General features: G+C 46.3%; 1 protein-coding gene across 1 annotated transcript in view; it reads right to left on the bottom strand.

Moving 5' to 3' along the window:
- Window positions 1–2,656: 2,656 nt before the first annotated feature.
- Window positions 2,657–26,817, bottom strand: part of Mos (proto-oncogene serine/threonine-protein kinase mos) — a 28,127-nt gene continuing 3,966 nt past the window's right edge. The window contains exons 2-5 of the mRNA XM_089576328.1: window positions 21,300–21,510; window positions 9,766–9,916; window positions 7,304–7,459; window positions 2,657–2,836 (exon numbers count right to left, since the gene is read on the bottom strand). Coding sequence (XP_089432454.1) covers window positions 2,657–2,836; window positions 7,304–7,459; window positions 9,766–9,916; window positions 21,300–21,510 — 698 coding nt within the window. The remainder of the gene's footprint in view (window positions 2,837–7,303; window positions 7,460–9,765; window positions 9,917–21,299; window positions 21,511–26,817) is intronic.

Consider the following 26,817-nt stretch of genomic DNA (forward strand, 5'->3'; position numbering starts at 1 on the left):
CACCGGATAATACATTATCGCATGGTTGCACCTTTCGTTCCCATAGCTTTTTAAAAATAAACAGTAATGAATGCACACGGCATCACAGCAAAATTTGACTTTGTTGCGGTTTCTGTTTTTGCCTTCTATGGAAAAAAACAATCTGGCTTATCTGGAATCTCTATAGCACTGCGCAGCTACTTCCACATCATTAGAGACTGTTGTAGGTTCTTGTAGCTCCGTGTGATGAAATTTATCGTTACCTTAATTTCGAATTGAGTGCGGCCAAGAGCGATGACGCTTTCTTCGAAGACCGCCAAGCACGCTTGTTGCTATTGCCGCCGCCGAGTTCAGTTATTTCTGGGCACAAAGCAGCCCAATGGGGAGTTTATTTTGGAAGCATTTCGATTCATTACTGACTGCCGGACTTCCCCCACCACAACGCGATATGTCCATTCCCATTCTCATACGGATCAGGCTGTCAGGCATACAACCGGCAAGCATCGCCGGTCACCATTAAAGTGTGGCTCCTTCTCAACTAAAATGAAAGTTTTAGCCCAAGATATTCAAAACGTGTTCGCACTAGATGCAGCAAACTTCGTACGCAAGCGGCCAGCATTTCACACAGGAGACAAGATTAGGCGGTTCTGATTGAAAACATCTCCGTAAGCGAGTGTACTAACGCCGAGTGTCAGTTTAACCCCGTATTCATGTCATATTGCAGTCAGTGCGACGAACATAGAACAATATTGATTTTCCTCACAGTTCATCCATACGCACTTGTACACTATTTATCGTCAATGTATTTTCAGATCTACTTGCCCTTGAGCCAGAGATCCTATTCTACGCCGTCTGCCCTTCAGGAAGCACATATTTGGGCGCCGTTTAGCGATCAGACTCCCATCGCACCAATGCAGATTGAATGTTCAGACTGTAGAGATGCTAGCAGGGAGCAATTTCTGCCATCTTTACTGCAATTTACCGAAGAGAAAAAAGTAGGCAATCCATCGCCCAATCAACTTATACCGTGAAGGCAAGGGTGGATAATAGACATACAATAGAGACCTGGTGACATGTGGCTTTCATCCGTCCATATCAGCTTCTTCTCCTTGTAGTCCAGGGTAAAATCGCTGGTTAAGAGTGGGCATAGAGTCAGAGGCGGCAAACAACCACGATAAGAACTTCGGTAAATACAGGGACGGGTCGATTGCAAGTAGATAGTTTATTCACGACATGCGTCAAGACTAAAAAACACGTGGGCTGGTACTTTCCCACATGTCTGTAAGGGCAGCAACATAATACGACTCACTCGTGCACAGCATGAGAAAACTGAAATGTAGAACAAGTTCATGCCCATGCTAAAAAGGAAAGACAGAGGAGTCGGTGTAACGTAATACAGCTCTCTCTGGGCAACTGCTAATAAGCAGCCGCGGATTGCTGCACGAAGGCGCAGTGTAGAATGAAGGCGAGAGTATACGTCCCATGAACGTGAGGTTAGAATGAACGGGTTAAGTTAGATGAATGAAGTGAGTGACTCTTTATGTGCAATAAATGAAAAAACCTAAAAGATGAGTATGATGTCCGTAGTGTTGTCAAAATACCAAGTTCCATACTTAAATTAAGGAAAAATTAATCCTTAATCATACTAAAGAATGCTAAAAACAATTAAAATTGCCAGCCGCATATATAGCACTATATGTGCACAGGCAGTAGAAATTTGTGTACTTTCACATCTCCTCGGCAGCCCCGCTGCAGTTTTTAGGTGTACAGAGACTATGCTGAGCTGGGATCATGGCTGAGTTAAAAACGCACATAATAAATGAAAGCAACTCATGAAATTGCCATTATCTGCAAAGAAAAGAGGTGAAATGCCTTTTTTCCGAATTCATGTGAAAGTACAGAATATCTTTAGATATAAGTCTATATCTGTGCTGCTAACATTTCGTTGCCATTTCGACGTAGGGGAAAGAATTTCTAGGAGGCGGCTGAGCATGGAAACAGTGCCCATTCCCGGGGAAGAATTGCTTTAGACCACGTATTATGATAAGCGAAGAGAGAAGAACGAAATATGCGGCGGAGTTAAAGCATTCGCTTGGTCTCCACCGACAAAACTCCAAAGATTTTCAGCGACTTCCGTGTATGCAGACAATAAATTATGACTTTCTTCCGCGTTTAAAAGAGAAAGAGCGAAATGTGAATACGAAAATTTAGAACTAGGAGTGTACAAGCTCACTTTAGCACTTTTTCGAATAAGTGACACGCTGGAGGCCCCGCTTAATCACGTGTCATGTTCTGGTTTCTTTCAGCGCAACCTTTCAGAGAGGAGTTTACCTATACTGTCGCGGATCAATATTATAACTGCAATCACTATGGCCTTTAATGGCAGGCGAATAAAGGCAGGATCCTGTCGTTGTAGCCAGGTGCGAAGACGAGAGCCAACTGGCGTTCCTGTGATACCTAATAAGGAAAAAAAACGCTGTCAAAAGCCCGCACTAATAAGAATATTCTATGGAAGTATTTTTGCCTTGTGGCAGCACACCGTTTTTTTGGCCACGTGCATGGAAGAATATCCACGACAGCCGGCCATTGTGGTTAGCCTGCGCAGAACGAAATCGAATATCGCTCTCCAGCTTTTCCTACAACCGGGCTTGAAAGGCTGAAGCAGCTGCGGCGGTGGTTATCCGGGCACGGTGCGGCTCTTAAGCGTCTCCTTGTGCAGCGCACTCAGCTCCAGCAGGACAGCGCCCACGCTGGGGCGCTCGTGGCTTTCGTGGCTCCAGCATCGCTTCACCAGCTCCCGCAACTCCGTGACGCCGTCGTTTTCGCCGAACTGGGGTCTTGCTTGTAGACGCACCACCTGTGTTTCAAATTATAAAAACCATGACTATCACATTTTATGGCGTAAGGGCATCTGCAGGTAGTAGATTGCCATGGTCCAAGGGCTCTTTTCTCGACTGTTCAAGGTTGGGTCAAAGACCCATTTCCCAAGCGTTTCACTCCAAAGAAGCCGAGCACCAGGCCAGGAGAAATCTTGTACCCACTCTATCACTGGTTGGGATCAAACCCCGTATATCCGGCCTGTGTTTGAAATCAGTGTCCAAGCTTGCCAATCCGCAGCAGCAATGTACGCTACGCTTGTAAGGAGCAGCGTACAAATCCAATTTCCGTATTTTTACTTGGCAGTGCTCTTAGGACTAGAATTATCGTCAGGCTGTGAACTTTGGCTCCTCTCCTGGTAATGGAAGTTTTAAGGACATTAAAGACAAAACAACAAGACAAAACAGCATGCGTCAAAACAGCGCAGCGAAAAAAACAGCACACGTCAAAACAGCATGCCGGACAAAACAGCACAGTGAGAAAACCGCACGACTGTAGAAGAGCGCTGGAAAAAAAGAGCACGGCGACCAAACAGCAAAGCGGAGTACGGTACAGCGCTGCTGATGCGGTGAACAACTATCATAGCCATAACGCAAACGGTAACTCACTGCACATACGGCAGCGACCTTTGGAGTTGAACAGCGTTGCTTGAACGGCGCACATGGCAGAACTAGTGGTTCTGTATACCATAGTCCTTGACTGCGTTCCTTCAATTACCCAGTTTTTTTTGGTATTTATGTAGACAGGATCTGGGCAACTGAGATAAAATTTTTTTGGGCTTCTCCTTTACGGTCAATAGTCCCGGGTAGTTTGTCTGGTCTTATTTGCTAGGTATTTTTGCTTTTCTTGACTGTTTTTATGCCTTACATGCTGTCGTATGCAGCCGCTTCCTTTTTCAACTGCTAGGCAGCATGCATGGCGTCTCAAGCTTGATTTTGCTGTTTGAATTATTTTGCTCGCCTGCTCTTCAGAGGCCTTGGCTAGCTTTCACGGTGATGGCGACTTCCACATCATAGCGAGAGAGGCTAGCAGCTAAAACACGGGGAGCGAGAGGCTGCTACGATGGCTGAGTGCTCCATGGCATCGGGAAGCTTAGCTGCTTTGCGCCGCTGTGGATTGAAGTGACATGTGTTTTTTTTTCCTTTCTCCAACAGATCTGAGGAAAAGTTCTGAAATTCTAAACCTGTGTATTGTGTTGTGTTGGCTTTAATGGCACATAGGCAGCTAAGGCCATCATGCGCCAAGCCCAAGGTATGAAATTCTGAAGCATCCAAATGGCACCTAACAGCGGCAACAAAGACAACAAAAGTGCGTAAAGGATAACAGAAATCTAGTTTTAGTTTCATGCCATCGAATTCGGACATCGAACCGAATTTCCTCTCAAACGGCTGCAGACAGCCCAAGTTATGATTATTGAAACCTATGGCTCTTTGCACGCGAAATAAAAAAAAAATGAAAAACTAACTGAAGTTAGACTCAAATTAGTTAGAGAGGAGCAGGAATCGAGCTAGCTTGCATGCTGCTTCACTCGCCCACGATATCAGTACATATGAGGGCTGCGTTATTTGCTTTACAACCACAAGGCCTGTATGGCAGCGCCGCTAAATTGCATTCATGAATGCAGCAAGTATCTAACTGATTTAGGAAGAGCAGCTGCTGTTGCCGCGGGGTTTCACGGCGCTAATCGAATATATTGCTTAAGCAGGCTACTTTAAGAAGCAACACAGAGGTGTTTGCACAAGCACTGAAATTAGTCTCAATTGTGCATTTTTAATTAAACTAAAACGATGAGACATATAATCTGCTCTTTAATGAAAGCGATTGGAGTGAACCGTTATGAAAACCTAGCACTCTCATAACTACGCATTCTTAAGCGCTTGTCATTCCATTACCCGCCAGATAAAAGTGAAAATTTAGTACCGCGAATATTTGCATACCCTGTTCCGAGTCTGTTACACGAGCGCTCGCTAACTCTAAGTGTCGTTGCCGTATGTGTTGCGATTTACCTTTCGCGCTCATGGCTATGAAATTTCCCCTTACAGCAGTGGTATTGTTTTCTCCGGCGTGCTGTTTTTCCTGTGGTGTTTGGTCGCTGTGCCGTTTTTCCTGTGGTGTTTGGTCGCTGTGCCGTTTTTCCTGCGGTGTTTGGTCGCCGTGCCGTTTTTCCTGCGGTGTTTGGTCGCCGTGCCGTTTTTCCTGCGGTGTTTGGTCGCCGTGCCGTTTTTCCTGCGGTGTTTGGTCGCCGTGCCGTTTTTCCTGCGGTGTTTGGTCGCCGTGCCGTTTTTCCTGCGGTGTTTGGTCGCCGTGCCGTTTTTCCTGCGGTGTTTGGTCGCCGTGCCGTTTTTCCTGCGGTGTTTGGTCGCCGTGCCGTTTTTCCTGCGGTGTTTGGTCGCCGTGCCGTTTTTCCTGCGGTGTTTGGTCGCCGTGCCGTTTTTCCTGCGGTGTTTGGTCGCCGTGCCGTTTTTCCTGCGGTGTTTGGTCGCCGTGCCGTTTTTCCTGCGGTGTTTGGTCGCCGTGCCGTTTTTCCTGCGGTGTTTGGTCGCCGTGCCGTTTTTCCTGCGGTGTTTGGTCGCCGTGCCGTTTTTCCCCGAGCTGGTTGGTCCGCCGTGCCGTTTTCCCCGAGCTGGTTGGTCCGCCGTGCCGTTTTTCCCCGAGCTGGTTGGTCCGCCGTGCCGTTTTTCCCCGAGCTGGTTGGTCCGCCGTGCCGTTTTTCCCCGAGCTGGTTGGTCCGCCGTGCCGTTTTTCCCCGAGCTGGTTGGTCCGCCGTGCCGTTTTTCCCCGAGCTGGTTGGTCCGGCGTGCCGTTCAGTCCGGCGTGCCGTTCAGTCCGGCGTGCCGTTCAGTCCGGCGTGCCGTTCAGTCCGGCGTGCCGTTCAGTCCGGCGCGCCGTTCAGTCCGGCGCGCCGTTTTCTCCAGAGCGCCGTTTTGTTCGGAGCGCCGTTTTGTTCGGAGCGTTGTTTTCTTCGGAGCGCTGTTTTATTCGGAGTGCTTTTTTTGTCGCTGTGCTGTTTTTTTGCGCTCCATTGATTCATGCTGTATTCTCGTGTGCTGTTCTTTTAGTGTGCCGAAGTTATCACGATGTGTATAAAAATGGAAAAAAGTTTTCACCACGTGGGGCTACTGTCCACCTTTTGGGAACGCTTGCAAAGCGTTATATGCAAAAAACATTTTGCTTCGATAGCACAAAGATGGGACGTAGACGGAAACATAAAGACTTATTACTTAGAAACTAGCTCGCCCAAATTTCAGAGTTAATGAACGAAACATTCCAAGCAATTAGCTGTTTTTGAAATTTCTGAGTGCGCATTACCGGCGGTGGGCTGTAAAAAAGCACGAGTTTATAGGCAAATCTCGTAGAAACTCATGCGAAGTTTCTTCCTTCCTCCGCCGCGCGTATTGTTGAGGTTGACACTTTTTTTATTGCAGCTGCTAGATTGTCAAACAGTTCATAAAAGAGGCACAATATGAATTCAGTAAAGGAGAAGCTGTTTTCTGTGGCTCCAGTAAGACGTGCTAAAGAAATAGCTGGTCTAAATGGCACTTGTTCTAAAGGGCACATGCAGACCTCTTGCACGAGCAAAAGCTTTTTAGGACCCTCGACCGACGTGAATTTACGTACGTAAGGTACTACAAGAACAAAGATAATTTCATGAAAAGAAAGTGTAGGAAATCTATCTACATCCAAATTAGTACTATACAATGCAAGAGCTGCTTTCCTTCAATTTAAGCTGGCTGCAGGTGAGGACCAATGACCTGTTTTCAAAGTTGTACGAAAATTATTTTAGATTCCAAGAGCTTTCCAAGGCGAGCAAGTCACAAATCTCATGGTAGCCCGAAGTGAACAGTGAAAATACCTACCTACTCTCACTGTCATATCAGTAAGAGACATTTATTCTTCAGGTCAGTAGGGCTGTACCGAATTAAAGTGTGCCGGGGAGCTAGCGCCGATTTTGCCCGTCTTCTTACCACTACTCGCTCCCTCTTCGCGCTGTGAACGTCCGCAGCTGAGAAGTTAGGAAGAGCCGGTATCGCATAGAGTCAGGGACCGCTGCTAACGCAGACGTTCTCGACAATCGAGTTGCCAGTTCGCGGCAGTTGTGGTTAGACGAGTGGCGGGTCACGTGCGCCAGTCACAGAGAAAATGTCCTGCTCTGCCAGCTGCCTTCGCAATAGTTGTGACCAAACATTCCGTTCCATCAAGCACACTGCTCGGACTTATGATTCGGCCAGCGGATTCGCCGCGTAGCTAGGCTCACTTAGCGCGAGCTACCACGAAGTCGTTCCTGTTACCTCCATTAGGCGCATGCACAAACGGCAGAAACGAATGTCCGCGCGACGAGCGGGTGCACTGTGCCGAGGTTGTAACAGAGCCTACGGTGGTTTCGTGAGGCAAGGAGTAGAACAAGCGTACCTACAGCCCATCGATGAGTGCCATTAGAGACGCGCACCTGAAACATGACAGCGTGCTGGTGGAGGTCGTCGAATGGTCTGGAGCCGGTTTGCAACTGCCAGAGGACAACGCCTAGAGAGTAGATGTCGGCGCTGAACTCTGGAGGCTGCCCTATCAGGACTTCGGGGGCCATGTACTGCACCGTGCCGCAAACCTGGTAGGAGCAAGGACACAACCAGGTGAGACCGAGGTACTCAGTAAGCAAGCCGCACGCTTCCCATTCCAAGCCAGCCCGCCAGGGGCGTATTTTGTTAGCTCTGTGCCCTTTCTTTCACCACTACCACTGTTAGATGCCGCCTATGACATCAGAAATTATAACAAGCAAGCAACACTCCTTGCTCATAATGGCATCAAAGGCATGTTTTACCAACGGCGGAGAGGCGCAGAAGGATCAAGAGAAAATTTCTGCAAAACAAGCTTTGCATTCCGATAATTATTTGTATGCTCCTGCATTAATATCTCTTGCTCATTAGCACAGATTTCGAGCGGCTGTTTTACAGCAACAAACGGCAAATAGAGAAATGCCAATGCCAGGGAGGTTACGGAAGCAGAATAGCCCGGATAGTAACTGCGCTGCAGTCTGGTAAGGCTTCAGGATATAACGTTTTAACTGATGACACACTGAAAGCTCACGGTGACGACTCCATGCTTGCAGCTCAGCCAGACTCTGCACGGAGAACGAAAAATGAAGAGAAAACTTCATTTCACCGTCGTCTAGGGAAAAGCAGAGACATTGTTATCTCTGCCGTACTCCGCCCATATGACCACACACTCTTAGGATGTCGCGAATTGCATGAGTAGATATAAAACGTTTTAAATAGCACATACTCCCTCACCGTTAAGGCTCAGGCCCGCCTTCATACCACTCTTCCTTGGCAACTGCGAACGCGGGAGCTTTCCGCCTCGATATGGTATGGTAAGAAAAGGCACGAACGGAGGCCACGAATTTTGGATAAATCACTGATATAGATATCTTTTTCGAATGTTTCAAAACGGAAGCAAGGACGCTGACCCTAGTCCACAATAGCGCTGAAGATTTCCAATAAGGTCCTGCGTCTGTCAAGTCCATTGGACATAAGCAAGAATACGATATTGATGAGCGCTCGCCTCCTCATAGAAAAGTGTTCCAAACACGTTCTAGATCACTCCAAATTTATCTCGGAATACACCGGAAGTTGCTGAAAGTTCCTTTTATCGCTTTTGTCCTTCATAAGGGAACACACTTTAATGTCTATTCAAAAGGGGGAAAGGCACTGGAGTGGTATGCTCTTTATTCATTTGTCCCCTTTTTAGGGGCTAAGAGGCTTTTACCCTTTCAAAGGCTAGGCCTTCCTACTGCCTGCTCTACATTTAAGCACTCTTTAGTGCCCATTTAAGAGTGTACCAACTACTGCAGGACTAACTGTCAATGGGACAAACCACACCTCTGATGCGCTCGATGATGGGAAGGTACAGAAAATCTGTCCCGTCTAAATTATTCTCGTAGGCTATTCTCTTTTCCCGTTTAAGCAGTAGCTTTGCAAATGAATAGTGAGGTAAATGGTGCCGCCATGAACACTGTACGTCGCACGCCAACTCCCGCATTTGCTTCCCGGTCACACAGCGGTGGTGTGGTGGTCCACGTAAGCCACGCAGAGCGTGCTCTATCTGGACTCGGCTTAAGTAAGACAGCGAGAGGGCACTTTGAAAAGAAAAGACCACACGTGTCGGATATCAGGGTGACTTATTCTCGGGACTTGTGCGAATAGTTTGAGTATGGGTCATTCCAATTTTTTCTTCTCTGGTTAATTTGTTCTATGGACAACTCTGCCCTCGATTTTTTTTCCAACACCTTTCCTGCGCATTATGATTTATGAGCTGTCGAAACTTCATTCGATGTAAAAATGAATTCTCTGATTGTTTTTGGATATGTTGACGTTTATTTGGCAGCGAAAGACATTCACTTGAGAAAATGAAATTTAAAAATGGAACACTTTTTTCCAGCCACACAACTTAAACTTATGAAGACAAGAGTGAGAATGGCTCCGTGTTCCCCGTTTGCAAGTGAATGGAGGAGGAGTAGCCGGGATTCACAGATACGCGTTAAAAAAAAGAAAACATGGTACTGACGTCGCCGCAGTTTCCTTGCCAAAACGACCAGAGGTGGGGATACTTGTATGCATTTTCCCCGTCTTCTTACCGTATGGAATTTCCTTTTTAAAACGAAAGCACCCTGCTTGTCAGTACAAGGAGCTAATCTAACCTTACAGCTCAACGCCAGTTTGCCCTTAGTACCCCTTTGAGGTCTGGATAATTTGCCACGCCCTTTCTGCCACACCTTCCCCAGCTTCTTTTCATCGTTACTGAATTTTTATGCCGTTCTGGTCACTGCATTTAAGATATTCATCCCGGCGTTCACATATAGACAGAGATGTTCGAAAAAGCCAGACGGCCACGAAGTGAGGCCAGCAATCAGCCGACCTTGGGTTTGGAACCACGGATAGCACTGCTTCCAAAGTCGGCCAGCTTGCAGTCCCCGTTGTGGACTAGCACGTTGCTTGGCTTGACGTCTAGGTGCAGCACGTTGTTTCGATGGCAGTAGTGAAGTGCCGAAGCCATCTGCCGGCCAAACCTGTCAGCAGGGAAAAGTAAAACGCCGGATTGCTGAAGATATGCGCTTGCCGATAGTTGTTAGAGAGCGACGGGAGGCGACAAATGGTGGACACGTTAACCAGAAGGAGGTCTCATTGATATCGCCTAAAAATGTTCATGCAGCAAGAGCATACCAGTTTCCAGCATTTTAAAGAACATGTCTCTTTAAGAGTGAGAGCTGTATGCGATAAACCACGAAGATTACGGCGCTTCAGGCGTATGGCCATCAAGAAACTGATTTGTCGTTGTGGGACCTCACGTAAGGTGCGCAGGAACTGAGTTTGGCCGACGTGCTAGATATTCGGTGCACGAAAGCGGAATCTATCACAAACGAACAGCCACTCATTGCGCAGCAAGTGCAAACGTAACAGTGATGTAAGGAGGATCCCCGTTTCCCGGTTCCTCTCTCAGAGATCCAGAAGGGCCTTGTAGATTTGGTGAAAATATGCGGAAAGCAAGAGGAAGGACTGAATTTCGCGCGTGCATATGTGGTGCTTTTTAAACCAGGGTGATTGCGTCACGCACTTTGATGCTCTCTACAAATAAGGCATGGTGGTACTTAGGTGTAAATAATTTTGGGGTATGCAAGAAACACCAAAGAATAGAAAGAAACAAAGACAGCGAAGAGAAACGTAGCTGCCATGAAGTACAGGGCCATGTTGGGGTATTAGAAATATGAAGCGACTTGCGGAATGTGGAAAGCGGTAATGGGTTGGCCTTGATGATTGCCAATGGTTTTGGGCGGCTGGAATCTGGCACATCCTTTTCTTGAGATAAAGCAGATGCCAGTAAGCAGGCTTCTTTTTGACGCGCCCAGCAGTACGACTAACGAAACCGTTCAAGGCGATAGGAGTGGTCCACGTTTGAAGCACGGGAGCGAGGACCAAACGTTCAGTGACAGATACCAGTCAAGGCAGAGGGAGAAGAAGCTGGTTGGTTGGTTTATGGGGTTTAACGTCCCAAAGCGACTAAGGCTATGAGAGACGCCGGGGGGGGGGGGGGAAGCGATGGATGCCGAAAGTTTTCAGGGACATGTTGTGCAGCTGTGGTGTCGACGCTTTCTCGAGGACAGCTCCGTAGCTGGCGATGTCAATGAGAAGGAAGTTGTAGTTTATTTATGTATTTACTTACACTACACTTCAGGCTAAGTGCCCAAGCAGAAACCACTTAGATATATAAAATATAGAAAGGCAGGGAAAAACACAAGTGTACAAAATACACCAACCATATGATACACGGGAAGAGAAATGTCAGAACACCTCATTAATAAGAGCATGAATCAAACCACCACTCAAAAAACAACAAAACACACACACACAGGGGAAACGAATTCTTCATTATCTGTATGTTTGATTTCAGCGTCTACAAAGGCAGGAGAGAACAAGCAGCAAGACAACTGCAATCTGTAGCTGTGTTAGGAGAGAATGAAAATTTGCGCGTCTTTGGTACAGTAAATACCTGCCGTTAAAGTGTAAAATTTAGGAAATATTCGCTCACAGAACATAATTCCAGACAAGGCGATGCTAGAGCAATGTAGGGCCGGTAGAAATAAAATTGAAAGGGAAATCCTTTTTCGACAATTCCAGGGGAGCCGTTTTAGTTTTCATGACTCCATGGGTAGTGTATGAGGCTGACATGTTGCAAAGAAATATTTGAAAAAGTAGGCCATATTTGCTGATTCATACCACACAGGGAAAAGATATAGGCCATTTCTACCCGTTTAATAATCTCCACCTCAGCACATGAAACTACCACGGACACCTCACGTGCTTTGTTACTGAGAACAATGCGGCGGTGCAAACCATGTTCTGGAACTTGGGAATTAGTATAATATATATTAACCGCCGGGAGAGAACGAGAGCAATTACGTTAGGGTAGAATAAAACTGGCATAACAGACCCGAAGGTAAGGCTTTAGATCTCCTGCACTGTTTAGCTAGGTGGCATTAACTGTCTTCACCCCGACAGTACGTAATTGCTTCTGAAGTGTCTTGCCGGACAGCGTCACAGCCTCTGGCACCATGAAAACAAGCGTACTTCGTTTTTGACGAGGATAATGAAACTTCAAAAATTACATTATGGTCGAACGAGCAGACAAGGAAATGGAAATCAGGTGCTCGTTATGATATACATGACGGAAGCCAGCAGCCACCGAAAGTAAGGAGAATAGGGGTTTGTTTAATTTGTTATCTTCATCAATGGCAGACCAATATACGGTGACTATTTTTGAAGGTAACTGATTAGCAAGCAGAAGAAAAAACCACATGTTGCTGACGGAATCCGAAACTACAACCTCCGAATTCCGCGTCCCGTGCTCTACCAACTGTGCTACGGGGACGGCTGTCCAATCTTCGACTTTACTGGGTATTTTTGTGCAGTGTAACCGAACCATGACAGTGTTGACGAGCGACACCATTGTCCATAGCGGCGGACGTAGTACGTCCTGTATTACAGCAAGTGCCACATAGGAACGAGGTCGAACGGTGAGGGCGGAAGCTGGGCGAAAGCTGGTTTATGCTGCGTGCGGTATCAGGACAGCCAGAATCGAGGCCCTCGTTCGACCGCGTTCATACGTGGCACATGCGGTATTACGGGACTTACACCGCCCGCCGCTATGGATGAGGGTGGCGCTGGTGAACACGCTTATGGCGCAAATGTGTCCTTTTTATCGACCTCTAGACGGGAAAGAGCAGCTACAAGGCTTGCATGGTTTCGGTGGACAGGTTTTCTCATCAAATCTGCGGATCCATTCCCATGGTGCTACTGCAGGGGTTATTGAAATTCTGCAGAAGCAGTTTGATGCTCCGTAGATGCCGTACGTTCGAACCGGCAGGACAAGAAAGGTGGTGGAATGCACGCGTGAAGGCTAAGGTCGTGTTAAAAACCACGACGTAGCTGTAAATATTCCAGATATGTTGGGTTGGGTTTAGTGGCGCATAAGCGTCTAAGGCTATCACGTCAAATACAAGTTAAAGTTTTTTGTGCAGGGTTTTATTAAAACATCTTTAAAACAACGCTGGTGTAAGGGGATCATAAAGATATTTTGTACAACCAAGCGATAATCAAGGAGAAAAAAAATTATAAATGGCTTATGGTAAAAGCTTTAAAGAAGGTCAGGTAGCCTCAGCAGCCATCCTTGGCTGGCCGGGATCTCGAGGCTCCCAACCAATGAAATAGGCACCTCAGCCTTCTCAGGAATGTTGTTGTGTTGTGTTGGGTTTAGTGGCGCATAAGCATCTAAGGCTATCATGCGCCAAGCTCAAGGGGTAGGAAAATTGATTTCTGTAAAATTTTACTAAAAGCGAGAAAGATCAGTGGTGTAAAGAGCCTAAAAATTTCGTTGCTGCTACACTGTAATGCTGTGAAAGAAATTTTGGAAATGATAGTATTAAAAACTTTAAAGAAGGTCGAGTAACCTCAGTGGTAATCCTTAGCTGGGCAAGGATCCCAAGGCTCCCAACCATTAAAATAAAAACCTCAGCATTCTTCTCAGGAATGAGAAGACGGCTGAGGTGTATGAAAAGTAGAGCAAAGCTGTGGATCAGAATTTATAGTCTGTCGAGAAAACCTGCTTATCTTAAAAAGCTAAAAACACGATATGTCAACAACTGCGCTCTCGCTTAAGACAAGTGTCGGGTGAAAAGCAATGTGTTCATTGTAAAATTGAGTGAAGTATTTTTTTCTTATTTTTTTAAGTTTCAAGCATGAGAATAAAATGTTATTAACTGTAAGTTCATCTCCACATTTTTCGCAGGCTGGTTTCTCTTGTTTTGCAAGCAGGAAGCTGTGTGTAATGTGTGCGTGTCCAACGCGCACGCGACATAAAATTACTTCCATAAAACGTTCCTAGTGTCCATAGGTCTTCCATTCACCAAGTACAAGCTTTACTAAATGTAGCTTGTTGTTAACTTCGTTGTCCTATGAAGCCTGCCATTTTGCTCTAAGTTTATTTTTTACAAGCTTCATGCAGTCTTTATGAGGTATACCTACTTGTTTTATTAGTACATTACGGGCACGTGCAGCACATGCGTCCGCGCTTTCGGTTTGGTTTGGTTTATTGGGGTTTAACGTCCCAAAGCGACTCAGGCTATGAGGGACGCCGTAGTGAAGTGCTCCGGAAATTTCGACCACCTGGGGTTCTTTAACATGCACTGACATCGCACAGTACACGGACCTCTAGAATTTCGCCTTCATCGAAATTGAGCCGCCGCGGCCGGGATTGAACCCGCATCTTTCGGGCCAGCAGCCGAGCGCCGTAACCACTGAGCCACCGCAGCGGGGCTGCCAGCGCTTTCGTTCCCCCTGATTCCCACGTTACTAGGGACCCAGCAAAATTTTATTGTTAGTCTTTTTGTTTCAGCTTTCATTATATTATGTATTATGTCTCCTATTACGGGTTGAACTGCATTTCTGAACTTTAGTACTGTAATTACACTTAGGGATTGGATATAGATGACACATTTTTATATATTTTTCTTGATTATTTCTTGAACCATGACAGCAATGCCTTAACTTTATGCCGTGAAAACTGATGCGCACTCAGGCAGCCTGACTATTTTGTAGCGTGAGCTACATTAGCCACAGTCTCGCCGTTTCGCATGCTCCCTCCGTCGACCATACTGCGCATGCGCGAGGAGCGAGTGACGTCACTGAGCACAGCTGGCGCGCCTCGCCGCGCGCGCTCACCGCTGCGAAAGTCGCTAAGGTGTATCAAAGACAAGTCAGGCGCTGGGTTAGAACTGACAGTTTATCAAGAAAACCACCATCCATTAAAAACAATTTATGTCAACCATTGCACTATCTTCTGCGAGCAACAATGGACGAAAAGGGATGTGTTCATTATCAAAAAAGCAAGGTACTGTTTCCTCACTTGAAATTTCGAGTTTTCAGCATGACATTAAAATATCGTTTAGTGTGAGGTCGTCTCCACATCTTTCACAAAGATTTTTGCGTCTCGTGTTATGCGTCCTATATGGAGACGACAAAATTACTTCTATAAAATGTTCCTGGAGAGTTGAGGTCTTCCATTCCCTCGAGGACAGGCTTTAGAAAATGCAGCTTGTTTATTTCATTATCCCAAGTTGTCTGCATTTATCTTTCAAAATATATGCATTACTTTCATGCAGTCCGTACAGGCACGCTGACTTTCTCGAATTCATGACTGCGGGCTTGTGCAGCAAAGTCAGCTCTTTCATTTCAGTCTATTCTAGTATGGCTCAGCACCCCGCAGAATTTTTTCATATGCCCCTGTCTGATGACTTTTCTATGTTATGGGTTATGTTTCCTACTAATGGTTCGACTGCAATTCTGGAATGTCATGTCCTCAGCAGGCTAGCCGAATCTCTGTAGATTATGCTGTTTTCGATACTGTTGTTTATTATCCTGCTTGTAGCTACAGATGCAGAATAACATTCGGCAGAAAAATTGGATGCACACTTAGGCACCCTTACTAAATTTTGTCAGTTATAATAATAATAATAATAATAACAATAACAATAACAATAACAATAATAATAATAATAATAATAATAATAATAATGTTATTATTAATAACAATAATAATAATCTGATTATTTTTCCTCTTTTACAAGGAAAGCAGCAGCCGCGAAAAAGATGCTTCGGAGAGCAGCTTGACGGGGCGACTGCCCGCTTACTAACGGGATTTGGCAGCAAAGGATTAATCAACCGATTGAATTATTGACATCAATTAAAAGTGAATTCAATTTCAATTAAAGCACAAAGAAAATCAAAGTACATCATGTAGAAAAACACTAATGAGGGCATAGACAAACTGTTCATAAAAACATACGAAATTGCTGTACTGGAGCAACTATAAAATCTTTTCCACTACTGCGTGAGTGATGATTAAGTAGATTAAGATTCCTTGTACAACAGCGCTTCCGACATATTCTACTGCTTTTGAGTCATCGGTGTAAAATTCTGTATAGTTCACATATTTTGCTCGTAGTGCCAGGTATTTCTGCAGTATGTCTTCGTGTGCTGCTTTTTTTCGGAAGTGTGTTAATGTAAAATCACATACATTGGGAAGGCTGTACCATAGGGGCAGTGGGTCGTGCCTTGAGGCACGACATACTGCCCCTTGAACAGTGCTCTGTGGTGCACTTGGTAACTATGGAATAACAGAGGTATTTCGTCACTGAACGCACTTTAAGGACATATGTGCATGTGAGCATAGTTCTGTCTCTATGGGAGGGTTCATTTAATTCGACGTAGAGACTGGTTTATCATGAATGTTCGGTATGCGCCAGTTGAGAGACGCAAACCAAGGTTATGCACTGGGTCCATTCGATCTAGACATGATGGCCTCGCAGGCCCATACACAACGCATTCATAATCTAGAGTAGGGCGTACTACAGGCTGGCAGGTTTATAAAAGACATGCTCATTTAGATTTCCAACGTTTTCTTGACAGTACTTTGAGTATATTGAGGGATAGGGTTGCTTTCTTGTTTGGTGTGCTTATGTGCGGTAGGAGCATGAGTCTTTTGTCGAATGTTATGCCAGAAAAATTTATGTTCTTTTATAACTCGAAGTATAATTTCATTTAAGTGCAGGGAGTACAAAATCTGTAAACCCCTTTTGAGCGAGAAAACAACAGCAACTTTTTTTGTGTGGGGAGAACTTAAACCAATATCTGTGTGCCCCAACCGCAAGTCTGTTTAACGTCAGTTGTACTGTCACTCATAGGCTGATAGGCTGGAGGATGTACACGTTATTTTAAAGTCATCGACATATTGTCACGCGTTACGCATGGAGCCTGAGGAACAACGAAGTGCGCACGCAGAAAGAAAAAGGAAGCTCAGTACCCTGCCGCTGATGCACCAGGCTCGGGTCGATCGGCCTATGTAAATAGCTTTCTGAATAGTACTTGTAACAATATAATGGACTTTGGAATTACCTTAGCCATAATTCATTTTGACATAACAGGCCAGTACTTAAAACGCACCCTTGCGGTACATGAAATGAATAGTCAGTCTTAGTCCTTCAGCACCCTTCCACGGACACCTAAGTCTGCTAGGTAGCGGAGAATCCGAAACCTAGAGGTGGTATCATAAGCCTTCTCCATATAAAAAAAAATTGCAACAGATTGTTGTTTATGGGCAAATACTTCTCTGTATTTTCAAGGTGGACGAGATGGTCGGTTGTTGAACAAGGTCTTTCAAATCCACACTGGTGGATGTCAACAAGTTCAACAGATTTAACGAGACAGCTTCTAAGGGCTATTGACCTATAGCTACTAGGGGACGCTGGAGGTTTTCCAGATTTCAGGAATGGTACTATAATGACTTTTTCTACTCATTCAGCATTTTTCAGATGAGGCAGCATTTCATAGTGTATTTGGTCGTGTCCTGGAAGAGTTTTCTTGCCGGAAAACAGTGCAGTATTGATTTCTTGGAGTGCAATAAGACTACTGTATTTTTCATTCGCAGCTTCACTTGTCGAGAGTCTTTGTTTTTCGGCCATGTTTTAGTATTTTAAAAATCACCCGCTATAGAATGAACGTGAAACCGCAGCGAAATAGTCCCTTCACATTTCAGCCTTTTCCCCTCTACTTTTTTGTGTACCAGGTATTGTTAAAAGAAGAACTGGGAAAGGTGAGTAGTCATCATTTATTTTCTGAACTTGCTCCCACATTTTTTTTTTGTGGTTGAGCTGTTTATAGAAGACACATAAGCTTTTTCGTGATGTTTTCTCGTCATCGCATCGAATATAACACGCTTGTGCCCTCGCCTTCTTGAAAAGGATAAGGTTGTCGTGTGTTGCCTATTTGCGAAAGACTCCCCAGGTTTCACTTTGTCCTTTTTTTGCCTCCTTGCATTCCTGTGTGTACCTCACTTTGCAGTTATGGCGGACCGCTTCTGTGGATTTTGGAATTGATAAGTGTGCGGCATTAGGAATGCAGGTTGTGAATTTTTCATTTGTTTTGTCTATGTTGAGATTTTCTAAATCAATATTCTCTAAACTGGCTTCTCCAAACAATGGCCAGTCAGCTAAATGTAGCTTCCAACGCTGTGGTTTTGTGCAATGACTGTCGGCGAGGATGACAGTGTTATTATGACGGGGAGATGATCGCTTTTGAATGGATCGTCTAAAATGCCCCATTTAAAATCGCTAAAAAGAAACAGTGAACTAAAAGAGAAATCTAAATAGCTAATTTTTCTTGAGGTTTAGGAGCAGTAAGTGGGTTTACAAGAGTTCAGCAAACAAATATTACTACTTAGATTAAAATTCTCTATTCTTTGACCTTTGGCATCTGTTTCCTCACTTCCCCAAAACGAGGAATGTGCATTGAAATCTCCAACTACCAGATATGGCTCTGGCAGTTCCTGTACAAAATTTTTTTAACTCCCTATTAGTTACTTTCAGGTGTGGCTCGAGGTGTACGGAGCAGACTGTTGAGATTTAATATGTCAGCAGCATGGCTGCTACGGCCTCTAATCTAGTTTTATTTTGTACTTCACAAGCTGCGATTCCACTTTGTACTATATTGGCAACTCCGACCGAATGTCTGCTCGCCCGCTCACGATAGCGGCGAAAATCATATTTCTTAGGCACATTTATGTGTTGGGGACATAGGGTCATTTCTCCTGTGCAAACGGCGACAGGAGACAGTGAAGCAAGAATTTATTTTTATGTCAGTTAACTTTCTTAAAAGTTCCTTGCAGTTTCAATGTACTATGAAAGCCATTTTAGTTTATGTGTGTTCGGTTTGGTTTTATGCGTTTTACCGTCCCAAAGCGACTCAGGCTATGAGGAAAGCCGTAGTGGAGTGCTCTGAATAATTTGTACCACCTGGGGTTCTTTAACGTGCACTGACATCGCACAGTACACAGTCCTCAGCATTTCGCCTCCACCGAAATGCGACTGCAGCGGCCGGGATCGAACCCTAGTCATTTGGGTCAGCAGCCGAGCACCATAACCACCGTGCGACCGCGGCGGCAGTTTATATGTGTAAACTGGAAAGACTAGACTAGGTTTCTGTTGGCCCCGTGACTCGAGGCTTGTATTTTTTTACCGATCCAGGGAGCCCCGCCGTCTATCCGACGTGTACCGCGCAGGGCTGCCTTTGGTCGTGTCTATCGCCTCCGCCGAGGCGCTGGACGACTGTGCAGCAGGCACGTGGACGTTTGAGTAAGACGTTGACCGTTGGTAAGAGGTCTTGAGGTCTGCCGACCAGGGGGTCTGCGCAACCTGCTTTGAGGTTGGCTGAGTAGTGTTGGCTACTCCAACTATGGGCGCGGATGGTCGTGCCACAGGCTCACTGTGTGTGGCCCGGACAGGTGCCGAAGCCTGGTGCGGTTTGCCTTGCCCACGGGCCACATTGCCGAAGGTTGATTTTGCAGTAAAAGAGAATGTTCCAATGGTGTGTGAACGTCACATGCGTTCTTCATTGTAGATGTTTTCTTTTTAAGTCTCCAATGTTGGGCAAGGCCTTGAGCAGGCGGGGTGTCCGCATTCATAGTTTGCGCAGCGCTGTGGATCTTGACAGTTTTCGGTAGGATGTTCTTTTGACGCACATTTGGCACATGTTTCACGGCCACGGCAACTTTGTGAGCCATGTCCAAACCTCTGACAGTTGTACATCGACGCGTGTTTTGAATGTAAGGGCGGACGTTTATCTGCAGTCATCCCGCTTGTATTGAATCTGGAAGTGTCTGCAGTTAAACGTGAGGAGTCCTGTGTTGGGTTTTGTAGCACATAGCCAACTAAGCCCATCATGCGCCAAACACAAGCTTTAATATGTTTAGCAGGCGGGAGTTCAAAAATTTTAAAATACTATCGATGAGTGAATTTCTCCTAAGAGTAATCAGGAATGGAAGGGGATGTGTTTATCGAAAAATTGTGGGAAATGTTTTTTCCTTAGTCAGCCGAGCTATGTACAGGGTGGTCCACTCTAAGTGCGAACACGGCTCCGCGTGGCCGCGCTCCGCGGAGCGCCAGCGGAGCACCAGCGGATGCGGCGCGTTCGCGCATCGAAGCAAAGCCGCGCAGGTTCACATGGGGCCCGGGGGTGGAGCTTCGTGTCGTCTGCTACCAGCAATGCAAGCGAGGTGCGCGCCAGCGCTGTAGCAGACGACACGAAGCTCCTGCCCCGGGCCCCTGTGCGCCTGCGCGGCTTTGCTTCGATGCGCGAACGCGCCGCATCCGCTGGCGCTCCGCGGAGCGCGGCCACCCGGAGCCGTGTTCGCACTAAGAGTGGACTGCCCTGTACATTAAAATGTGGGTTATGGTGATTTCCCCGCACAGCGCACATGCAGGTCTTTTTTCTTGTTTTGTAAAGATAAAACTGCGAGTAAGATGTGTGTGTTCAATACTGAGGCGACAAAATAGCTTCAAAGTAACGTTTTTCGTGTGAACACGACTTTCATTCATATGTGAAGGGCTTTACTAGGTGTAGTTTGTTACTTTCGTCAGTAATCCATTTGGCCTGCCATTTATTTTTCCCCTTAGATCGTACCAACTATACACCATCTCTGTAGGGGATGCTCGCGCTCTAGATTTATTTGTACCAGGCTTGTGCCGCACATGCACCTGCTTGCTCAGTTCCACTGATTTCGGAACTGGGAAAAATTTTATACCTTGTACTTTGTGGCTCTTGTTATGTTGTGTATAATATCGCCGATTATTGGCGTAACTGCATTCCTAGGGTGAAGTGCAGTGAGTATGCTCAAAGAATCTCTGTAAATTACGCTGTTCACAATGTTCTCATTTATTATTTTTTCTACAGCCACATACACTGCGTAACACTCGGCTGTGAAAATGGATGCACACTGTGGCAGCCTTAATTTGTTCTCTCATTTGTTTTATGTCACTGCGCTGCCGACGTAGCGGCCTGATTTTGAACCGTCCGTATAAAATGCAGTGTATTCCCTGTACTTTTCCTTGAAGAAAAACATTCTTGTCATATATATTCATGCGGCATTTTTTTTTGAAAGGGTCTTAATGTGAAGTCGCATATAGAGGGCGGACAGTACCAAGGCGGGAATGGATCAGGGTTCAGGGTAATATTAGGAAATGCGTCAATGTCGTGTACTTCTTCGCATTTCTGTTTAAAGCGGAGAAGAAGTGGTCTGATTGTTTGGGGCTTGTTGGTGAACAGTGTTCGTGATTGCAGCTTCTAACTAGGAAATTAACCTGCAGTTCTCTACTTCAGCGACTCTTTCTGCCTCTCTCCCTTCAACCCCTTCTTCGCTCCTACCGTCATGGCGCGGTTCAGGCGTTCATCGCGAGTTAATAGGCCTTTCTGGCCGACTAACTTCCCCCTACGGAATGCAACCGGTATGTACCCGAGCTCGACAACGGCGCTCTCGGTTGCAGCTGCATGCATGCACTTGCTGCTCACCGGCAGACGTCCAGCGTACCCAGCGGGCCTCGCTCGTCGAGCAGGTGCTGCAAGGTATGCGGGCCTCCGTATTCCATCACCACGAGGAAGCGACGCGGTTCCAGGGGCGCCACGCAGAGGGTGCGTACCACGTGCCGGTGCACCAGCTGGGAGGCGTGCTGCTCTCTGGGCGCGTCCACGTTGCGAACGTCCTTGACAGCCACCAGGCGCCCTGCGAGCACGCCACGAGGTTCGCTGAGCGTCAGGCTAGGATCAGCCAGTTGCGCTTTGTTTTTTGGCGCAAGAATTGGCCGTCTTTATGCGTGCCACGTGCTGTGCGATAGGATTTTAAGTAACAGCGCAGTCAATGGTGAAATGCGACCGGTATGGTAAGGCTCATCACGTCGCATGGTATGGTGCTCTAAGTGGGCTTAATGCCCAAAAGCTGGACGTGGCCTGTGAGAGATTCAGTAGTTGAGGACGTCTCTCATAGCCCATATGGAGCTTCGAGTATGTAAAATTTATTTTTTCAATGGGTTATTTGAAAAGTGCTGCGCGCGAGCTCCGAGCAGCGAGATAGCAGTGGCTATGTTTCTATCATGCACCGAAATCACAGTGCACCAGGGTCATGCATTTTGTCTCCATCCTCCATCGGAATACTGTGACTGGGGATCGAACCACGCACTCGCGACGGTCGAGGTGGGTTCGTAAAATGGGCCATTGGCCCACAGGCTAGGCGTCACGTGACGTGCGACTTCAGGTATGCGAGGTTCGTGCCTCGCCCGCCAAGCTGCTGAACGTAGCACGGGGAATGACCATGCGCATCATCGATGCGCTTAACGGCACCTGCAGAGGCGAATGTCATAGGGTTGGGAATAAACGGATTAGAAATGAACGCTGCCATTCTCCGTAAGCGGGCCAAGCGCGAATCTCACAGAGCGGAAGTGGGACGCGGCGTGACGCATGGTGCACAAGTGATTTGTAGTTATTTCAGAAGTAATGCCAGCCTTCGCGGAACGCTTTTGGTAGGAGTGAGCCTACATCGTGAAGAAAGTACAACAAAACAGACAAAAGCGCAATAAGCCTTTATAACGACCACAGTGGTGTCATCCGCCTGCTCGAGCAGATAAACATTAAGGAAAAAAATCCTTCGTATAAGCTGATCAACAAGGGACCAACAGCTTACAAGTGATAAACAGTTTACCTTCACAAACAGTCTATCAACAAGAAAATAGTAAAAAAAAAGATTATGCTGCCCAATCCTCGCTGTAGATTTCCATCACTAAACATACGCAATACTTAAGGTTGGCAACGGAAACAAAGTTCTTCTTGAAAACATGCCAAGTTCTTGCAGTTAAGAAGATTTTAACCGGGGTTTCAATCTCCTCCATTTGAGCCGTTGCGGTGGCTGAGTGGTTATTGCGCATGGCTGCCGACCCAAAAGAAGCGGGTTCGATCCCGGTCGCAGCGGTCGAATTTCTATCCAGGCGAAATTCTATAGGAATTTCAGGGAAACTCTAGAGATAACATCAGTGCATGGTAAAGGACCCCGGGGGGTCGAAATTATCTGGGGCCCTTCAATACAGCGTCCCCCTTAGCCGAAGTGGCTTTCGGACATTAAGGCGGATTCACACTGGCGAGTCGCAAATGTAGCACGACCGATTTCAGGCAAATAATTACCGTCTGCGAAGCTCTGGAAGCGGGAAGGGAGTGTAGCAAATCGATTTAAACCTGTCTCGTGACCTCTGTGTGAATCTGGCTTTAAACACCCATAAAACAAAATCAATCTCCTCTATTTTCTAACCTCAAATTCTCCTGTGTCGTTCTTGAAAGCCTCCTCCGATTGATAACTGCATCAAGTTATAAGCTTTGCAGCCGGAATATACACACATTGCCAAGAGTAAGCGTTTCGTATTGGACATTTTCACGAACAATAGGCGGCGCCCAGTCCAGCCAAGGTGGCAACCGTAAAGAGGCACCCTTCTGTGTCCAGCCTTGGCGCATAAAAATGTTTCCTTGATTGTACGGTTGATTAAGTCAGGCTGTTTCATTGAAGTCTACCCTAGCTTTAGTTAAACGTTTTGTATTATTCGAAGTAAAGCACAGATCCGATGATGACAAACTGGAGCACGTCGACCTGTTCTGCAAATATCCACTTTGCACGCTGAACAGCACACGATCGTCGCCCGCCTCCAGGATGTTTTTAGTGATATAGAGACTGCCAGCGCTGAGTTGCTATACGGCGGGAAGAGAAAAATGTAAGCACGTCTCGGGTTTACTCCTGCATTGTTACAGGTAAGCAAGGATTGGCGAAATCATTGCATATCGGTGAAAGCTATAACGGTTTGCGATGGTAGCACTTTCGACCGTTGTGTGCATGGATTTCAAGTCATCTCGCCCAACACCAGTAACATTCACGTGTGGCCATCACTTCAGTCCCATCACTTCAGTCGAACAAAGCAACGTCCTTGTATGTAGTACATTCGTGAGCAGACTTGTTCAGAGCGCTCGAGCTGTCTGCTGAGGAAGAAACCATAGAACGTAAATGCTGTGCGCTCGTTCCCTGCTACATGCTCTTATTTTACCTAAAAGTATTTGCTTTTAGTTGAAAATTACCGTATTCGTCTCCGAACCTAATCTTAAATAACCTGTACTGAATGAGAAACCAATTCTTACTATTCCTGTTTCCTTCACATCCAAAAATGTGATATTCGCTGACCTCTGCTTATGAGCAATGCCAAGGCGCGGTTGCTCTATGCCGTGCAGTGATGAAAAGATTAAAATGAGGGAGAGAGAGAAAAAGAGGCGCTTTAATGGAGGGCTCCGGACCAATTTAGATCACCGGGGCGTTGTTTAATGTGAACTGACATCGGACAGCGGACGGAAGCCCTTTCTAGCATTTTGATTTGATTTTGTGGGTTTAACGTCCCAAAGGGACTCAGGCTAGGAGGGACGCCACAGTGAAGGGCTCCGGAAATTTCGAACACCCGGGGCTCTTTAACGTTCACTAACATCGCTCAGTACACGGGCCTCTAGAATTTCGCCTGCATCGAAATTCGGCCACCGCGGCCGGGATCGAACCCGCGTCTTTCGGGTCAGCAGCCGAACAGCGTAACCACTGAGCCACCGTGGCGGTAATTTTGGTATTTTGTCTCGATTGAAATGCGGCTTGGATTGGACTCCAAGACATTGTGCTCGGCAGAAGAAGAAAACGCGGAACTTTAGCCGGCCTCAAGCCCCTGAATGCCGAGCTTTCAGACGCTATCGCACGCATTGACACTCTCTCATTCCTAATTGGAACAGCGGCATCGCGAACAGCGGCATCGGCGAAGGCGCCATCGCCTTCTTTAAGCTTGTTCCGAGAGCGCGCAGTTTACTGGACTGCTTGTTTGCCTGGTGCGTGCAGTCTGAGAGACTTTCTGGACGCGTGAATACAACTCAAGAACGCAGAGGCAAATTCCTCTCAAGGGGGGCCTTCAAGCCAGTGGCTTCGACAGACTATCACGACAACACGACGAATTGCCTTGCACCTGCCATCTACCATCTAGACTGTCACGCTGGCAGGCTTAAACAGGTAACCACCACCTCTAGATAATCGATCGATTTGAGGGGAATTTTCTGCTGCGTTCCTGATATGTAAACACCTGCAAAGAAGAAATTGAGCATTTTTTACTGTAAACCTGGAGACATTTGCATCACAAAGAATAAGCGGACATTTGCTGATCGTGGAAGGGCACACGATGCCGATTTGCACGCTGTAAAGTTTTGGATTCAAGGCTGCAGTTCCTGCTTATCTGGTGAGACCGCGGAATTCGACACTGTCAGTGCCGCGCAGCCTCGCCGCTTTTAAACCCTTTTCACTCGCAGCGTATTTAATGGAGTGGTCAGTTACTTTTTATTCGCGTTCGCTTATTCAGCCTAGTCATGATAGCTTCGAGACGCACAGGATGGTGAATAGGGGTGTTTCAGAGCAAAGTGAACGTCTTCTGCCCTCTTCTAGTCCTTTCCAAATAGCAGAAATCATTTCAGCTTTGATTACTCCAGGGTCACCCTTGTTTACTCCCCAGTGGCCGAGAACCGTAATTCATTAGTTCTTTCCTTTTTGTCCTTCGGTTTTGGTGCTCTTTTCTCGCTCTGGCTTTTCTTTTACTGGATTGATGCTGGCTTGATGTACTCCTCTTCGAAGTCTGCCAAGCCACACACAGTCCACACACCTTACGTGGACTGGCTTGTGCGTACAGTTGTAGCACTCAATTTTGAATAAAACTACTCAGCTTGCCTACCGTCGATGTCTGGTCACCCCTGATTTCGCCTGTAGTTATTCTTCCTTGAGAAGGACCGAGATAACCTGTATACGATAGAAAAAAAACTGAAAAAAAAGAAAAGATAAAAGATTTGAATTTTTTTGCTTTGATTTTTGGGGCCTGCTTTTTCTTGCCTCAGATCTAACCTTCTCCTTCTTGCCTTTCCGGCTACTGCCCGTAGGAGATAAAGTTGCTATTAAGGCCGTGCGGCAATGTGAGACAATTCAAAAGTTTCACAGAAATAGTTTCACGGTGCTGGCTTGCATGGAGGCCGCAAACAGGGTTTAATTCCTTCTATGACGCGTCGGCATGTCAGCGTAGTCAGACCTCCGCACTGTGTTGGGGCAAAGAGGCACGTCATCCATTCGTTACCTGCAGTTCCATTCGCGCAAAACATGACTAAGGTGTTTAAGAGCTGTTTCTGCGACATTTCTTCTAGTTTACCGAGTCCCACCACTCCCGAAAGCATGTCATGATCAAAGCCCTAAACATGAAGACTAAACAACCGCATTAAACATGCGCTTCCCGTGCATACGGACTGACCAATAGTGCTGACACTAGTGTTGAAGGACAGATGACAAGCTGGTCAAAGTGAACGTGAACTAGTTACGCAACGCCAACGGAATGAAGCCATTGAAGTTCTACTACAAAACAAACGTCACGTAAAAATTCGCTCCGGAGCGCACGTATGAACTTTTTTTCAAAACCTGACATCGCTGTCGCAGTTATTTTGCGCAAGAAAAAAAAAACGATGTGTCCAGCAGCTAGTGCGTGCCAAAACCTACGATGCGCGGAATCTGATAAAAAACTGCGCACAAGCATGCCTGCAAGGTTTTCGGGGCGCCTAGAAGAGCACAGCTTCAAAGATCGCCATGTTTGCGCTCAAAAACATGAGACAGAAACGGAGCATATCTGATAAAATTTGCACGAATAAAATGGGAAAAGTTCAATTTTGCGTTTTCTGTCCACATAAAATCCGGAAGCCTTCGTGTTGAATGTTTAGTGCCGCACTTGCTCTTCCGCGCATTAAAGCGACACGGAAGCACTTTTTTTTTGAAAATCATGCTGGCAGCGGCGTCCTATAGTTTTTTATGCTGTGTATTGGAATATCGCATCCAAATAAGGCAAAACCAACGCGAATTGCATTTTTTAGCACAAATATGCGGCCTGAGCCGTGGTGACGACTCATTGAGGACTGGAGGAGCTGCCGATGTGGATCCGGCGCTGCGTTGAGT

The sequence above is a fragment of the Amblyomma mixtum genome, chromosome 3 (genome assembly GCF_055824585.1).
Source record: "Amblyomma mixtum isolate Tamu chromosome 3, ASM5582458v1, whole genome shotgun sequence".
Taxonomy (NCBI): Eukaryota; Metazoa; Arthropoda; class Arachnida; order Ixodida; family Ixodidae; genus Amblyomma; species Amblyomma mixtum.